Source organism: Drosophila virilis, unplaced genomic scaffold (assembly GCF_030788295.1).
Source record: "Drosophila virilis strain 15010-1051.87 unplaced genomic scaffold, Dvir_AGI_RSII-ME tig00001170, whole genome shotgun sequence".
NCBI lineage: Eukaryota > Metazoa > Arthropoda > Insecta > Diptera > Drosophilidae > Drosophila > Drosophila virilis.
The window spans coordinates 130,579-147,430 of NW_027212828.1; the positions used below are offsets into that span (position 1 = coordinate 130,579).

The 16,852-nt window shown below is 42.2% G+C and overlaps 1 protein-coding gene across 1 annotated transcript; it reads right to left on the reverse strand.

Annotated features, from left to right (window-relative positions):
- Positions 1 to 2,886: 2,886 nt before the first annotated feature.
- On the reverse strand, positions 2,887 to 9,317 carry LOC138911498 (uncharacterized). The gene is made up of 2 exons (XM_070210825.1): positions 9,300 to 9,317; positions 2,887 to 9,246 (listed from the first exon to the last, which is right to left on the reverse strand). Exon 2 carries the CDS (start codon positions 8,470 to 8,472, stop codon positions 3,214 to 3,216), a length of 5,259 nt encoding a protein of 1,752 aa, XP_070066926.1. The 5' UTR covers positions 8,473 to 9,246; positions 9,300 to 9,317; the 3' UTR covers positions 2,887 to 3,213.
- Positions 9,318 to 16,852: the final 7,535 nt, after the last annotated feature.

Here is a 16,852-nt window from a genome sequence, read left to right on the forward strand (position 1 = left end):
GTTGAAACAATAGGTGAAATAAATTAGTCACATGTCCCAATCATCTTTGTCAATCGCGATGTAAAAACGGATAAGCTCGTTGAATGCTCGATGATTTCTTTCTACTCTTCCTAATGCCTGGTGATAATTTGCTGTTGATTTTATAGTATTTATATTCATAAACTTGTTATTTATTAGTGTTTATTAGTGAATTTTTGTATTTAGTACCCATGTCCGCTATGATCGTCTTCATAGGAACGTACTTAAGTACAAAAAAATTAAATAATGCCTTAGCTACTGTTTTCGCGTTTATCTGATACCGGTATTGTAACTAGATATTAAGTGATATTAAATATTATAGTGATGGCATACTCGTTTCCATTCTCTGAACGAGGTAATGGTGCGATTGTATCAATTATTTCTTCATTTTTAACAAGATGCGCGTAATCCCCACACGGCCAACTTCTATGATATTTCGACAATATTGCTTTTATTTCACTTTTGTCATTTTTGTTTATTTGTATCACTTTTGTAGCACTACTTTTAATATATTTAAATACCTTTTGCCCATATTTTTAAATTCATTTATGATACTAATTTGATATTTTTTTCATTTAGTGAGACTGGCCTTACTGTATGTGTATGTTAACAATTTTATGTAATTCGGCGTCTGAGTTAATAGTACAAATCAATAACTGAAAATTGAGAAATTATTTGCTTTCCTTATTTAAGTTAAAAATTTATTTTACCGAACTTATATTTTTATATTTCACAAATTTCTTTACGTCATTATTACTAATGATTTCATAGACATCTTTTGATCTTCGTGCAATTTTATTTAATTTGGTTTGAACCATTAATAATATTTAATAGGTTATTAAATGAGTCATCCGCATCAGCAGGTATTGGATGGCTTTTGATGACGTCAGATGGGAGGATGCCATGGTCTGTGCACATATGCCCAAAGAATGTTACTTCGTGCATGAAAAACTCGCATTTCTCTGGGTTTAATCTTAAATTATGTTTATTATTATGATTGTCAAGTTTTTGGACATGTGCTGCTCTGAGCAGCCGATAACCAATAGGTTATCCATATAGATACATGCTTAGGATGGCTCTCTTATCATTCGCACAAATTAATTTGGTTCTACCTTAAGACCATAAGGCAGCCGCGTAAAGCGATAAGTGCCAGTGCTCGTTGAAAATGTTATATTTCTAGATTTTTTAACTAGTTCAATTTTGGTGGAAGCATGACATAAGATCGCGACATGAAAAATATTTAGCTCGTCCTAGTTGGTACAGTATTTGCTCGATTCTCAATTCGCATTTGACATTTGGCGATAATCATGTACTAAACTCTATTTTTATACCCTGAACCCATTGAAAATGGGTAAAAAAGGTATAATGTTTTTGTGCAAATGTAAATGTTTGTAACAGGCAGAAGAACTCCAAGGAACCCCTCCCTAACACCGACCATGCACCTCTTTAAGTCGACTGCTCAAGTACCACCGAACGACCCTCTCGCAGAATACTTCACTCACTGCCCGGTCATCTATCGAGGGCGATACGGTACATGATAGCGCGCTCCTCTAGGTCTTCCAGGAAACCGAGAGGGTCAGAGCGGCCCTCGTATCTTATGCCCAGCTTCCGAACTTGTTCCGGAACGTTTGCGAAAGGCACGACCTCTGAATGAGAATATGGTTGTGTAGCTGGGAGACATTTACAGACTCGGTTGGGAGTCGCTCCATACCTACGTCAGTCATGGTTGCTCGGTGATCTTCATTTTAACCGGAATCGTGAGCCTCTTCAACCTTCCTGAGGGCCACGCTAGGGATAGGCGTTCGCGGACGCCCGTACATTTGTGAGTCTCTAAGGTCGGACCGCTTTTTGGCGCGGTCGTACCCCCACGTCAGATGGGACTCCCCAGGATAGCGGATCTAACGTTTATGCGAATTGAGACTCCAACTGGAAAGCCGAGCCCAGAACTTAGATGAATGGCCACTATCCTCCACGTAGGTGGATAGCCGCCTACGCAGTTCCTCCACGCGCTCTTTCTTTTACAGCCCGAACTCCTGGCGATGGCCACTAACACCTATCCCTGGATTTGGCACTCACCTGATTCCATTTTGAGCTTTCTTTGTACCACTCCCTCTGAGTAGAAAACTGACTTCCTTTGTTATTATTACTTATTATTATTATTTTCCTTTTATCCTTATTTTTGCAACTACTGCTGTCAGTTGCGAGTTCGAACCCTGCCAAGGGAACATTTTTATACCCTTGGAGAGGGTAAGATAATTTTGTCGTGAAATGTGTAACGCATAGAAGGAGACATCTCCGACCCCATAAAGTATATATATTCTTAATCAGCATCAACAGCCGAGTCGATATAGCCATGTCCGTCTGTCCGTCTGTCTGTTTCTATGCGAACTAGTCCCTCAGTTTTAAAGCTATCTTAATGAAACTTTGCAGAACTCCCTCTTTCTGTTGCACGCAGCACATATGTGAAAACCAGCTGGATCGGACTACTATATCATATAGCTGCCATAGGAACGATCGGTCGAAAATTAAGTTTTTGTATGAAAAAACATTTTGATTATCAAGATATCTTGACCAAACACGGCATTTATTAGTTTTTCTTTACTCCTCATACATATGCATAATCCTATTAAGATCGGACCACTATATCAAATAGCTGCCATAGGATCGATCGGTCGAAAATTAAGTTTTTGTATGAAAAAGCATTTTGTTTTTCTACTATGCTCCTCATAAATATGCAAAATCCTATTAAGATCGGACCACTATATCATATAGCTAGCATAGGAACGATCGGTCGAAAATTAAGTTGTATGAAAAAAACATTTTGTTTATCAAGATATCTTGACCAAACTCGGCATATACTATGTCGCGTGCCAAATGAAGGTGGAGTTGCAATTTGAACACTGCAAGTTTACGCCTGGCCCCCGGCCATGTTACTCCGATGTTACTAGAGACAGCGTAATGCAAAACGTGCTAGTGCAAGTGTTTTATTCTAAACGGATTACATAGGTTAGAACTTAGATATATATTCCCTCGGAATCTTACCGCAGTCTTTCCTCCTACGGCCTTCGAACTCACGACAATAATGAGCTTAACATTTAAGTAATGGCGGCAACAAGCCAAATACAGTGTGCCCGTACATTCGGAGGGCAAATATACATACTTTCAGAATATACTTAATACTAAACAATCGATAAATTAATTCGTCCCGCAACATCCCCGCCCCCGTGAAGGCCCTGCTTCACTCACATCCAGTATGGCTAGTTTAGCCACGGGACGAGTCATCAGTCGCACTCGGTTGTTGTCCGCCACGCGGATGCTGGCGCGTCGAGGCACTCCATCTGGTCCAGGGTAGAGCTCCTCCACTATGCCCCTTCGCCACTCTCTGCGTGGCACGGCCGGGTCGCATATAAACACCATATCACCATGGCGTATCGGCTCAACGCGCGCACACCATTTCACGCGTCGCACAAGTGTAGGCAGGTACTCTAAGACCCACCGCTTCCAAAAACGGTCTCGTAACAGCCGCGCCATGCGCCACTGCTTCCTCGTGACGCATCTCTCGTTCGGCTGCCCGTGGATAGCGGGCGTGTCAGGCAGATTGGCCACTCCTTTGAGTAGATCGTTCGGTGTTAGGGGGGCTTCTTGGTCCACAGACACCGGCAAGTGGGTAAGCGGGCGAGAATTCACAACGTTCTCGGCCTCAATCAGGAAACTCTCCAGTACGTGTTGCTTTGGTGCCACTTCCTTTACTGTGTGGCGTAGCACTCTCTTGACACACTGCACCATCCTTTCCCAGGCTCCGCCTTCAGCTGGGTTCGCTGGGCAGTTGAAGATCCATTCAATGCCTCTAGAAGATAACTCACCCTGAATCTTCTCCGGCTCGAATACATCTATTAGCCTTTTGGCTTCTCTGTTGGCCCCAACAAAGTTCTTTCCGTTGTCACTGCGCAACCTCAGTACAGGTCCGCGACGGCAAAGAAAGTTCCTGATTACGATTATACAGGAATCAGTTGACAGGTCATGTGCCAGCTCCAAATGTATTGCCCTTGTCGTCAGACACGTAAACAATGCGACCCATCTCTTTTCCTTTCGACGTCCGATCGTCACAAGGAGTGGTCCAAAATAGTCCAGACCCGTAAACTTAAATGGCCATCCATTGGCCTCCAGTCTGTCCTCTGGCAAAGGACCCATTATAGGTGGCGCTGGCTGCGCTCTATGTAGTTTGCACACACTACATCCAGATATTACTGTACGCAACAGTCGACGCAGCTTTGTTATCCAAAATCTGGTCCTGATGTCACCTATCGTTGCATCCACGTTTTGATGCTTCATTTTCACATGGTAGTGATACACAATCAGTTCCGTCAGTGCGTGCCGGTGTGACAATATTATTGGCCTTCTCGCACTATGCGGTATACACAGTGCGGCATCGATCCTGCCATACGCACGCAAGACTCCATTGTCATCCAAGTATGGCGCCAGCCCTCTTATGTCGCTTCGATGACCGACTGATTCTTCATTGTATGAGGCTCGAACCTCGTCAGGGAACGCTTCGCATTGCGCTCGCCGTATCAGTAAGTTCTCAGCGTTCTCACACTCCGTCGCGGTGAGGCCGAATCTCTCAAGCTCAGTCCTCTGTCCACGGCTCCAGCGCGTAAACCTTAAAACCCAAGCCGTCGTCCTCACCAGCCGACTGTAGCTAGAGAATCTCTGAAATGAAATGAAAAAGCTATTTGCTGCAACTAAGGCAAATTCACTCGGCATCTCTTCTTCATCTTCGTAGGATGAGTGTTCCGTGCCCGGTTCGGACTGCGGCCAGCTGCTTTCTGGCTGCCGCAAAAATGTTGGCCCGTCTAACCATCGTGACCGTTGGCTGAGGTCTACGTGGCAATGCGGCCTCGTTGCGTCGTCTGCTGCATTTTCAGCAGTAGGTACCCATCTCCATTGGGAAACCTTTGTTGACTCCAAAATTTCTTCCACTCGATTTCCGACAAACTGCTTATATCGACGGTGGGTGCTGCCTATCCAACGCAGCACAGTTTTGGAGTCAGTCCATAGTATAGCGTCGCTGATCGCTATACTGTGCTCCTTTTTGACAGTGTCCATCAGCCTCGTTCCTAACACGGCTGCTTGCAATTCCAGTCGTGGAATTGACATCGTCTTCATTGGGGCACACTTCGTCCTGGCACATACGAAGCATACTCGCACGTCGTTGTTGTCGTAGGTGACCCTCAAGTAAGTCACGGCTGCGAATGCTGACTGGCTAGCATCGACAAAAACGTGCAGCTGTATTGCCCGCACAGGTGTTGGGCCGAAGTAATGGCGCGAGCTCCGAAATCCTTCCACGTTGTTCATATCCTGAAACCATTTGCTAAAGGCCCGGGCGATCTCATCTGGTAATGGTTCATCCCATTGCACATTTCGTCGCCAAATCTCACGCATTAGTAACTTTCCAGTTATCATGAGGCAGCTAAGAAATCCCAGAGGATCGAATGTTGACATGATCAAGCTCAAGAATTCCCTCTTCGTAGGAATTCGCTCCAAATTTAGCACACATCGGGGTACTTTGTGGTACTTCATGTTAAATTTGAAATCGTCCGTGGCTGGTTGCCAGCACATGCCTAGAATCTTTTCTTCAGCTTCGCCCCATCCGATGCTCCTCGCAGTCCCATGTTGGCCCAGCGCGTCAGCTACAGTTGGCGAACTAGAAGTAAACTGGCACAATTCGAATCCAGCATTTGCATGTATTTCTCTTATTCTTGTCGATATGGTGATGGCTTCGCCTTCACTATCAAAACTATCCACATAGTCGTCCACATAGTGGCATTCAAGAATAGCTTTAACCGCGCGAGGGTCTGAATCCTGAAACTGCAGGGCATTCAAGGTCTTCACATAGTGTGCGGCGCTTGGCGAACATGCTGCTCCAAACGTCATTACCCTCATCTCATAAACATCAGGCTCCCGGCGATCATCGCCGTTTCGCCACAGGAATCGCTGGGCGCATCTGTCCTGCGGTCGAATCAACACTTGATGGAACATCTCTCGGATGTCTCCACAAACGCCAACGGCACCTTCCCGAAAATGGAAGAGAACAGCCGGCAGCGACTTATAGTGCTGCGGCCCCTTGGATAATGCCGAATTCAATGAAATATCACCAACCTTTGCTGCCGCGTCGAACACCAGTCTTATCTTACCGGGCTTATTTGGATTTTCAACTCCAAAGTGCGGAAGATACCAAAGTTTGTCGCTGTTGGCTAAAGCGACCTCATGCTGCTTCAATCGTCGAGCATATCCTTTGTGAACATAATCGTCCATAATTTTCATATAGGCTTGTTTAAACTGATCGTTACGCTTCATCTTTCTCTCAATGTTGACCAATCTTTTGTATGCCATATCATAGCTTCGTGGCAATTCAACATTATCACGGTTCCATAATAAACCCGTCTGGTAACGTTCTCCTATTTTCACCGTGGTGTCTTCGAGTATCCTCTGTGCTCGTGCATCGTCGCTGGCTGCGACTGGTGGCGTAAGCTTCACCCCGAAGTTTTCGATATCAAAATAGTCGTTTACCATCTTTTGGATTGCATCCTCCTGCGACACTGCTAGGAGGCATGACTTTGATGACGTTGCCGTCGGTTGATCTCTTGCCGGCCCAAAAACCACCCATCCAAGTTCGGTGGCTGCGGCATATGGTCCCTGTGGTGCAAACCTTTTTGTTTGCATTGGCAGTCCAAGATGCGCATGGTCAAGTCCAATCAGAAGTTTTGGTACCGCCCCGCGATACGGTTTCATTGGAAGACGTGCACCGTTGCCCCACATTTGGACGTCACGTTGATGCAGGCTTTGCATTGGTAAGCTGAGGTTGGACACGGCGTACACATTTCGCAACACATGCCGTTTGCGCTTGTCCGCTCCACTAACTTCCATGCTTACCACTGTGGTCGGCTCTCTGGTTGCTCTTCCACCAAACCACTGTATATTTAGTTGCCTGCGTTCCCCTTTGATATCTAGATCGCGCAGTAGTTCGTCGTCGATCATCGTTACAGACGAGCCCTCGTCGAGGAGCGCGTACGTATCGATCCGCTTATTGGCCCCGTGCAATGTCACTGGCAATATGCGGAATAGTAGGCGTTCTCCATCCGAATCGACACAACTTAAGTTCCTTTGTTGCGTCGATTGAGCATCCGCTGGCTGCGGTGCCCTTGTGTGAGGATCCGCTGGCTGCGGCATCCGTCCAGTATTCATCACTCTATCACCTGCTGGTTGCGGTGCATTGTGACTCATAGCATCATGATAATGTAAGAGTCGATGATGTCTCTTCCGGCATCCATTAACTTGGCATTCGTTGGCCCTATTGCAGACTCTTGCCATGTGGCCAACTCGTAAACACGAAAAACAAAGCCGGTGCCTTTTTACGACTGTCCACCTCTTTAGCGGAGAGGCTAAGTTAAACTCGTTGCAGTCCCTGACTGCGTGTTGTCCATTACAGATTGGACACTGTTTGGTGCGACCTCGGTGACGCCCTTCATTATTCTGGTCAATGCTGGCATGCAGCACTCTACGTCTTTGCTCCTTACTATCGACGTCCACAATCGTACATACCACATTGGCGTAGTCCGTTAACCACGCGCTAAAATGTACGACCGTCGGGAAAGGCCTAATCGTAGCTGCATGTCTGGCCCATTCCACCCTCTTGCTTGGTGGTAATTTAGCGACCAAATCCTCCATCAGTGTAGGATTCGCTAAATGCTGTTCCCCGTTAGCCGATTGTAGAAAGGCGGCAAGGTTACTTACGCGTGTAGCATATGGCACGATTTTAGCTATGCTGTGCTCCTGAATTGGCTGCACCTCTCGAATACTAATTAGCTGGCTGCGTATTAGCTGTTCTGGGCGGCCGTATCTAAAACGTAATTGTTCAATTACGTTGTTCACATTCCTGGGATGTATGAGCAACGACTTCACAGTGTCACGTGCTTCGCCTTTGAGTGCCTTCAACAATCGCTGGTTATTCTCCAGATTTGTACAGTTGTACGCCAAAGTTGTTTCCGTAAACGCGCAGAAGAATATAGGCCAATCCTCAGGTTGACCTCCAAACTCGGGTAGATCTGGTAATTTGCGTGGCAGGCATACATCGTTCCTGGGAGTCGTCCATGCGAAGTTCCCAGTTGCCTGCGTTGGCTCCAAAATTATCGTTTGTTGGTTCTCCTGTGCCGGAGTGTAGCTGAGCGTTGGCTGTGCAATGCCTGCAAAGCAATATGGCGTCGAGCGGCTTGACGTTGTAGAGCAGTTATCCATAACTGTAGCCCGTTCTACCGTTTGCAACTTTGTTCCCAAATTTCCACTCAATGACGTAGGCAGTGCCTCACTCAAAGATGGCGATCTGCTCAAAATGGTAGTTCCACTCAAAATTGCAGTTTCACTCAAACTTACTTTTGAATTTGGGACTACACTCATAGTTGCAGTTTCACTCAAACTTCCACTCTGGCTCTCCGCTCTCCGCTCCGATCAAAGATGGCGGCAGGTTAGCTGTACCACTCATGCCAGCACTACTCAACTTAACGGGATCAGTAACTGTACTCACATGTGCTTGACCAGTTTTTGACCTCTGCAACTCGTGCTCTAGCACAGCGACTCTCTTTATCAAATCCATGACTTGCGTACTTGAGAGTTGCGTGCTTGGGCTTGGCGCTCCTGTCAATGTGCTGGCTCGTGCACTCACTCCCGCGGCCACAGTGCCGGCAGGTTGTACACTTGTGCCCGCATCCACGGTGCTGGGGCTTTGTGGTGCGCTAACAGCGGGAACTTGCATTTGTGATACAGTGCTCACCATTCTACTTGTCCGCTTTGTCTGCGTCCCACTCGCCGTGGTAGCTATCTCCTGGCCATCGTTTAAGCGTGGGCTTTTCCTAGGTGACCGTTGTGTCATCCTACTCAGCTCGGAGATGGTTTCTGCTATATTTTACGCTGGCTGCGTACTAATGGTGACTCTATAACTGCCTGTGCTGTGTCTATGTACACACACTGTAACACCAATGTTACACCACGTCTTGTCTTCAGCGCAAGTCGCCCTTGCAGTTTCTTACAATAAGAACTGCGAATAAAAGATCATGTCGCGTGCCAAATGAATGCAATTTGAACACTGCAAGTTTACGCCTGGCCCCCGGCCATGTTACTCCGATGTTACTAGAGACAGCGTAATGCAAAACGTGCTAGTGCAAGTGTTTTATTCTAAACGGATTACATAGGTTAGAACTTAGATATATATTCCCTCGGAATCTTACCGCAGTCTTTCCTCCTACGGGCTTCGAACTCACGACAATAATGAGCTTAACATTTAAGTAATGGCGGCAACAAGCCAAATACAGTGTGCCCGTACATTCGGAGGGCAAATATACATACTTTCAGAATATACTTAATACTAAACAATCGATAAATTAATTCGTCCCGCAACATACTATTTTCCCGGTACTTCTTAGATGGGGGCAAAGACCTATGAGCATTATGAAAGGGTTGGGTCTGCAAGGGTATTAGATCTTTGGCGTGCCGAAGATAGCCCTTCTTTCTCGTTTTAAATATATATTGATAGTTACTTTGTGGCTGATCAACCTGTTTTTATTCAATACTTGGGGTTTTTTCTACATATAGTTATATGTTTTATCTATCTTATATTTCTATTGCTTTATAAAGACCCAAATATCTACTTTCTGACGTATGCGCTGTGTCGTTCTTTAGCATACCTAAATTTCCAATCTCTTGTTCTATCTCATTTAATTTCTTATCATATTCTATATTTCGTTTTGCTTTTCATAAGCTATTTCTTATATCTTTTGCATTCATCTATGTAAGGTATAGGGTTTATTTCAGCTCTGTTATAAATATTATAACATTATAAAACTGTCTTGGTAATCTACCATAAACAAGTTAGTATGCACAGTGTTCATGTATGTCGATGGTGTAATGTTGAAACAATTTAGACACATGTCCCAATCATCTTTGTCAATCGCGATGTAAAAACGGATAAGCTCGTTGAATGTTCGATGATTTCTTCCTTTCTTCCTAATGTCTGGTGATGATTTGCTGTTGATTTTATAGTATTTATATTCATATGCTTGTACAAGTGATTTATTAGTGAATTTTTGTATTCAGTACCCATGTCCGCTATGATCGTCATCATAGGAACGTACTTAGGTACAACAAAAGTAAATAATGCCTTAGCTACTGTTATCGCGCTTTTATCTGATACCGGTAACTAGATTTTAAGTGATATTAAATATTATAGTGACCGCATACTAGGTAATGGTCCGATTGTATCAATTAACATATTATCAAAAGCTGTATTCGGTGTATTCGTTATTCCCATTGATGCTTTTGTATGTGTTGTGATCTTTTCTTGTTGGAGTTTTATACAAATTTTCACATGCATACTTTGTAATTGTTTTAGTCATTTGGGGCCAGTAATAGTATTTCTTAATTTTTAACAAGGTGCGCGTAATCCCTACACGGCCTTCTTCTATGGGATCATCATTATATTTCGACAGTATTGCTTTTATTTGACTTTTGTCATTTTTGTCTATTTGTATCACTTTTGTAGCACTACTTTTAATATATTTAAATACCTTTTGCCCATTTTTTTAAATTCATTTATGATACTAATTTATATTTTGTTCATTTAGTGAGACTGGCCTTACTGTATGTGTATATTAACAATTTTATGTAATTCGGCTTCTGAGTTAAGCCTTTTACAAAATTGACCTAAGTCGAATTTTCCATCAGAGAACAAATCAATAACTGAAAATTGAGAAATTATTTGTTTTCCTTATTTAAGTTAACAATTTATTTTACCGAATTTATAGTTTCACAAATTTCTTTACGTCATTATTTCTAATGATTTCATAGACATTGGTATTCATTTTAAATCTTTTGATCTTCGTGCAATTTTATTTAATTTGGTTTGAACCATTAATAATATTTAATAGGTTATTAAATTAGTCTTCCGCATCAGCAGGTATTGGATGGCTTTTGATGACATCAGATAGAAGGATGCCATGGTCTGTGCACATATGCCCAAAGAATGTTCGTGCATGAAAAACGCGCATTAATCTTAAATTATGTTTTCGTTAAAGGTCAAATATGCTTGTCAAGTGTTTGGATTTGTTCTGCTCTGAGCAGCCGATAACTAATAGATAGCCATATAGATAGATGCTTGGGATAGCTCTCTTATCATTCGCACAAATTATTTTGGTTCTATCTTAACATCATAAGGCAACCGCGTAAAGCGATAAGCGCCATTAGTTTAATTTTGGTGGAAGCATGACATAAGATCGCGACATGAAAAATATTTAGCTCGTCCTAGTTGGTAGAGTATTTGCTCGATTCTCAATTCGCATTTGACATTTGGCGATAATCAAGTACTAAACTCTATTTTTATACCCTGAACCCATTGAAAATGGGTAGAAAAGGTATAATGTTTTTGTGCAAATGTAAATGTTTGTAACAGGTAGAAGAACTCCAAGGAACCCCTCCCTAACACCGACCATGCACATCTTTAAGTCGACTGCTCAAGTACCACCGAGCGACCCTCTCACAGAATACTTCACTCACTGCCCGGCAATCTATCGAGGGTGATACGGTACATGATAGCGCGCTCCTCTAGGTCCTCCAGGAAACCGAGAGGGTCTGAGCGGCTATCGTATCTTATGCCCCGCTTCCGAACTTGTTCCGGAACGTTTGCGAAAGGCACGACCTCTGAATGAGAATATGGTTGTGTAGCTGGGAGACATTTACAGACTCGGTTGGGGGTCGCTCCATACCTACGTCAGTCATGGTTGCTCGGTGATCTTCATTTTAACCGGAATCGTGAGCCTCTTCAACCTTCCTGAGGGCCACGCTAGGGATAGGCGTTCGCGGACGCCCGTACATTTGTGAGTCTCTAAGGTCGGACCGCTTTTTGGCGCGGTCGTCCCCCCACGTCAGATGGGACTCCCCAGGATAGCGGATCTAACGTTTATGTGAATTGAGACTCCAACTGGAAAGCCGAGCCCAGAACTTAGATGAATGGCCACTATCCTCCATGTAGGTGGATAGCCGCCTACGCAGCTCCTCCACGCGCTCTTCCTTTTCCAGCCCGAACTCCTGGCGATGGCTACTAACTGCTGCTTGCGCCGCTGGTGGATCCAGCGCACGTCTACCCCTGGATTTTGGCACTCACCTGATTCCATTTTGAGCTTTCTTTGTACCACTCCCTCTGAGTAGAAAAGCACTTACTATTTTCCACACTTTGACCATCCTTCACTTTGGTCGTTGACTTCCTTTGTTATTATTACTTATTATTATTATTTTCCTTTTCCCCTTTTTTTCTCTTTTTTTCTATTGCGGATGCTAGAAATAATAAAGAATGCAATAAGTCACAATTTCCATCGTTGGTCTCTTACATTCACTTTATTTACTTATTTATTAATCACTACCCTACTATGCTACAAACTAAAAACTTTGCCGCACTGTCTTGGAGCCCTAGCGCTTCGCTGCACATTTTACGTTCCGTGGCTTACACTTCATTTCGCTGTACGTCTACTCGCCCTGATAGTCGTTTGAAAAGTACCGGCACGCTCGCTAACGAGCCATGCGTTCGCCTCAGCCGCATAAGGTCGCCGCGAGCTTCCGCAACTTCGTCTCGAATCTTTCGCTCTTCGCCGCCGAATTGAAGCTGCGCTTTCAAAGACGGTGTTGAGCAAGCGATCACGAACGCACGGTCGCAGCGACGGCTGGCGGTTAAATTCAAGCCATGCACTTCTAATCTTATTCACAATACGAACTATGCACTTAACGGCTCCTTGCACCTTTACTCAGCAATACTTATTAAATTAATTATAGTATTAATGGCTCCATGCCTCTTTACTTTAATAAATAATTATTTTTGGCCATAGGGCTTCTCTACGGCTCCTTGCCGTAGATTCAAAATTCTGGGGTGGCTCACAAGGGGTAGAGAATAATGCAAAATACTTTTTATAATTGTTGATAGGAACAAGAGGCGATGTAGACGGAACAGAGTATCAAAGACGCCTAAACAGAAAATGAGAATCGTAACAATCAGCTTATGAAGGAAGATAGCACAGAAAATTTTCCTACGGTTGGTTAAAGACGGAAGATTAAGAAGAAGCGACCAGATGCAAGAGCTGTATTCAATGAAATGGATAACAAGAGAGATGTATAGAATACACACCTCTTACGATGGTATCTATGTAAAGATTAGAACAGAGTTTGGAATCGAAAAGGACGACTTTATCCTTAACTTCCAGTATACGTTGCAATTGAGTATTGTCAATTGTATAACTGACAAGATAACGTATAGTACAATTAGACAGAAAGGTGGAAAAACTTTCATAAGTGTATTGTGTGCTCCTGTAATGATGGGGAGAAAACTAATATTCATTTTAAACAAACCATATCTCTTTGGAATGCAGCGTGTCCATTAGTTGTCAATTTCTTACATATTTCTATTAAATTCTAGTTATTCTTTCATTTAAGATGGTTAATGTTTATTTCTACTTTCTTGTGTTGCTGGACTTCATTGCTTATTCTTACGATGAGTATTTATAAGATTGTGTGTCCATTGTACTTTTGTATCAGAAGGAGTATTTCTATGAATATATTGTGAACCTGAGTAGATTTGTGCTTCGTATAATCCTTCTGTAAAAAAGATATCCCATTTTTTTATGTACTATGTACTCTGTTTTATTTTTTACTCGGATATAATACGGGTATAATGGTCGCCCTTTACTTGTTGAAAGTGTTGACTTTCGATCTATTTTAATCCTAATAGGTCATTATGTTTCTAGTTAAAATTAATTGGGTTTGTATTGTTTTATTTGTGTAGAGCCTATTCTATTTTGTACTTCTCTATTGTGTTTTGCGTGCTTATAAATTGATGTTATAAATTGATTATTGATTTTTTTAAAATCTCTACCGTGCCTTAAATGCATAAGATAGAATTAATGTTTTTATTTTGTTTAAGTAAATCTTGCTTGGAGCTTAGAGAATGTATTATTAATTTTTTTTAAATATATATTGATAGTTACTTTGTGGCTGATCAACCTGTTTTTATTCAATACTTGGGGTTTTTTTCTACATATAGTTTTTTGTTTTATCTATCTTATATTTCTATTGCTTTATAAAGACCCAAATATCTACTTTCTGACGTATGCGCTGTGTTGTTCTTTAGTATACCTAAATTTCCAATCTCTTGTTCTATCTCATTTAATTTCTTATCATATTCTATATTTCGTTTTGCTTTTCATAAGCTATTTCTTATATTTTTGCAAATCATCTATGTAAGGTATAAGGTCCATTTCAGCTCTATTATAAATATTATAACATTTTAAAACTGTCTTGGTAATCTACCATAAACAAGTTAGTATGCACAGTGTTCATGTATGTCGATGGTGTAATGTTGAAACAATACGTGAAATAATTTAGTCACATGTCCCAATCATCATTGTCAATCGCGATGTATAAACGGATTTCTTCCTAATGCCTGGTGATGATTTGCTGTTGATTTTATAGTATTTATATTCATATGCTTGTACAAGTGATTTATTAGTGAATTTTTGTATTCAGTACCCATGTCCGCTATGATCGTCATCATAGGAACGTACTTAAGTACAACAAAAGTAAATAATGCCTTAGCTACTGTTTTCGCGCTTTTATCGGATATCGGTATTGTAACTAGATTTTAAGTGATATTAAATATTATAGTGACCGCATACTAGGTAATGGTCCGATTGTATCAATTAACATATTATCAAAAGCTGTATTCGGTGTATTCGTTATTCCCATTGATGCTTTTGTATGTGTTGTGATCTTTTCTTGTTGGAGTTTTATACAAATTTTCACATGCATACTTTGTAATTGTTTTAGTCATTTGGGGCCAGTAATAGTATTTCTTAATTTTTAACAAGGTGCGCGTAATCCCTACACGGCCTTCTTCTATGGGATCATCATGATATTTCGACAGTATTGCTTTTATTTGACTTTTGTCATTTTTGTCTTTTTGTATCACTTTTGTAGCACTACTTTTAATATATTTAAATACCTTTTGCCCATATTTTTAAATTCATTTATGATACTAATTTATATTTTGTTCATTTAGTGAGACTGGCCTTACTGTATGTGTATATTAACAATTTTATGTAATTCGGCTTCTGAGTTAAGCCTTTGACAAAATTGACCTAAGTCGAATTTTCCATCAGAGTACAAATCAATAACTGAAAATTGAGAAATTATTTGTTTTCCTTATTTAAGTTAACAATTTATTTTACCGAATTTATAGTTTCACAAATTTCTTTACGTCATTATTGCTAATGATTTCATAGACATTGGTATTCATTTTAAATCTTTTGATCTTCGTGCAATTTTATTTAATTTGGTTTGAACCATTAATAATATTTAATAGGTTATTAAATTAGTCTTCCGCATCAGCAGGTATTGGATGGCTTTTGATGACATCAGATGGAAGGATGCCATGGTCTGTGCACATATGCCCAAAGAATGTTCGTGCATGAAAAACGCGCATTTCTCTGGGTTTAATCTTAAATTATGTTTTCGTCAAAGGTCAAATATGCTTGTCAAGTTTTTGGACTTGTTCTGCTCTGAGCAGCCGATAACTAATATATAGCCATATAGATACATGCTTGGGATAGCTCTCTTATCATTCGCACAAATTAATTTGGTTCTACCTTAAGACCATAAGGCAACCGCGTAAAGCGATAAGCGCCATTAGTTTAATTTTGGTGGAAGCATGACATAAGATCGCAACATGAAAAATATTTAGCTCGTCCTAGTTGGTAGAGTGTTTGCTCGATTCTCAATTCGCATTTGACATTTGGCGATAATCAAGTACTAAACTCTATTTTTATACCCTGAACCCATTGAAAATGGGTAGAAAAGGTATAATGTTTTTGTGCAAATGTAAATGTTTGTAACAGGTAGAAGAACTCCAAGGAACCCCTCCCTAACTTCGACCATGCACATCTTTAAGTCGACTGCTCAAGTACCACCGAGCGACCCTCTCACAGAATACTTCACTCACTGCCCGGCAATCTATCGAGGGTGATACGGTACATGATAGCGCGCTCCTCTAGGTCCTCCAGGAAACCGAGAGGGTCTGAGCGGCTATCGTATCTTATGCCCCGCTTCCGAACTTGTTCCGGAACTTTTGCGAAAGTCACGACCTCTGAATGAGAATATGGTTGTGTAGCTGGGAGACATTTACAGACTCGGTTGGGGGTCGCTCCATACCTACGTCAGTCATGGTTGCTCGGTGATCTTCATTTTAACCGGAATCGTGAGCCTCTTCAACCTTTCTGAGGGCCACGCTAGGGATAGGCGTTCGCGGACGCCCGTACATTTGTGAGTCTCTAAGGTCGGACCGCTTTTTGGCGCGGTCGTACCCCCACGTCAGATGGGACTCCCCAGGATAGCGGATCTAACGTTTATGCGAATTGAGACTCCAACTGGAAAGCCGAGCCCAGAACTTAGATGAATGGCCACTATCCTCCACGTAGGTGGATAGCCGCCTACGCAGCTCCTCCACGCGCTCTTCCTTTTCCAGCCCGAACTCCTGGCGATGGCCACTAACTGCTGCTTGCGCCGCTGGTGGATCCAGCGCACGTCTACCCCTGGATTTTGGCACTCACCTGATTCCATTTTGAGCTTTCTTTGTACCACTCCCTCTGAGTAGAAAAGCACTTACTATTTTCCACACTTTGACCATTCTTCACTTTGGTCGTTGACTTGCTTTGTTATTATTACTTATTATTATCATTTTCCTTTTCCCCTT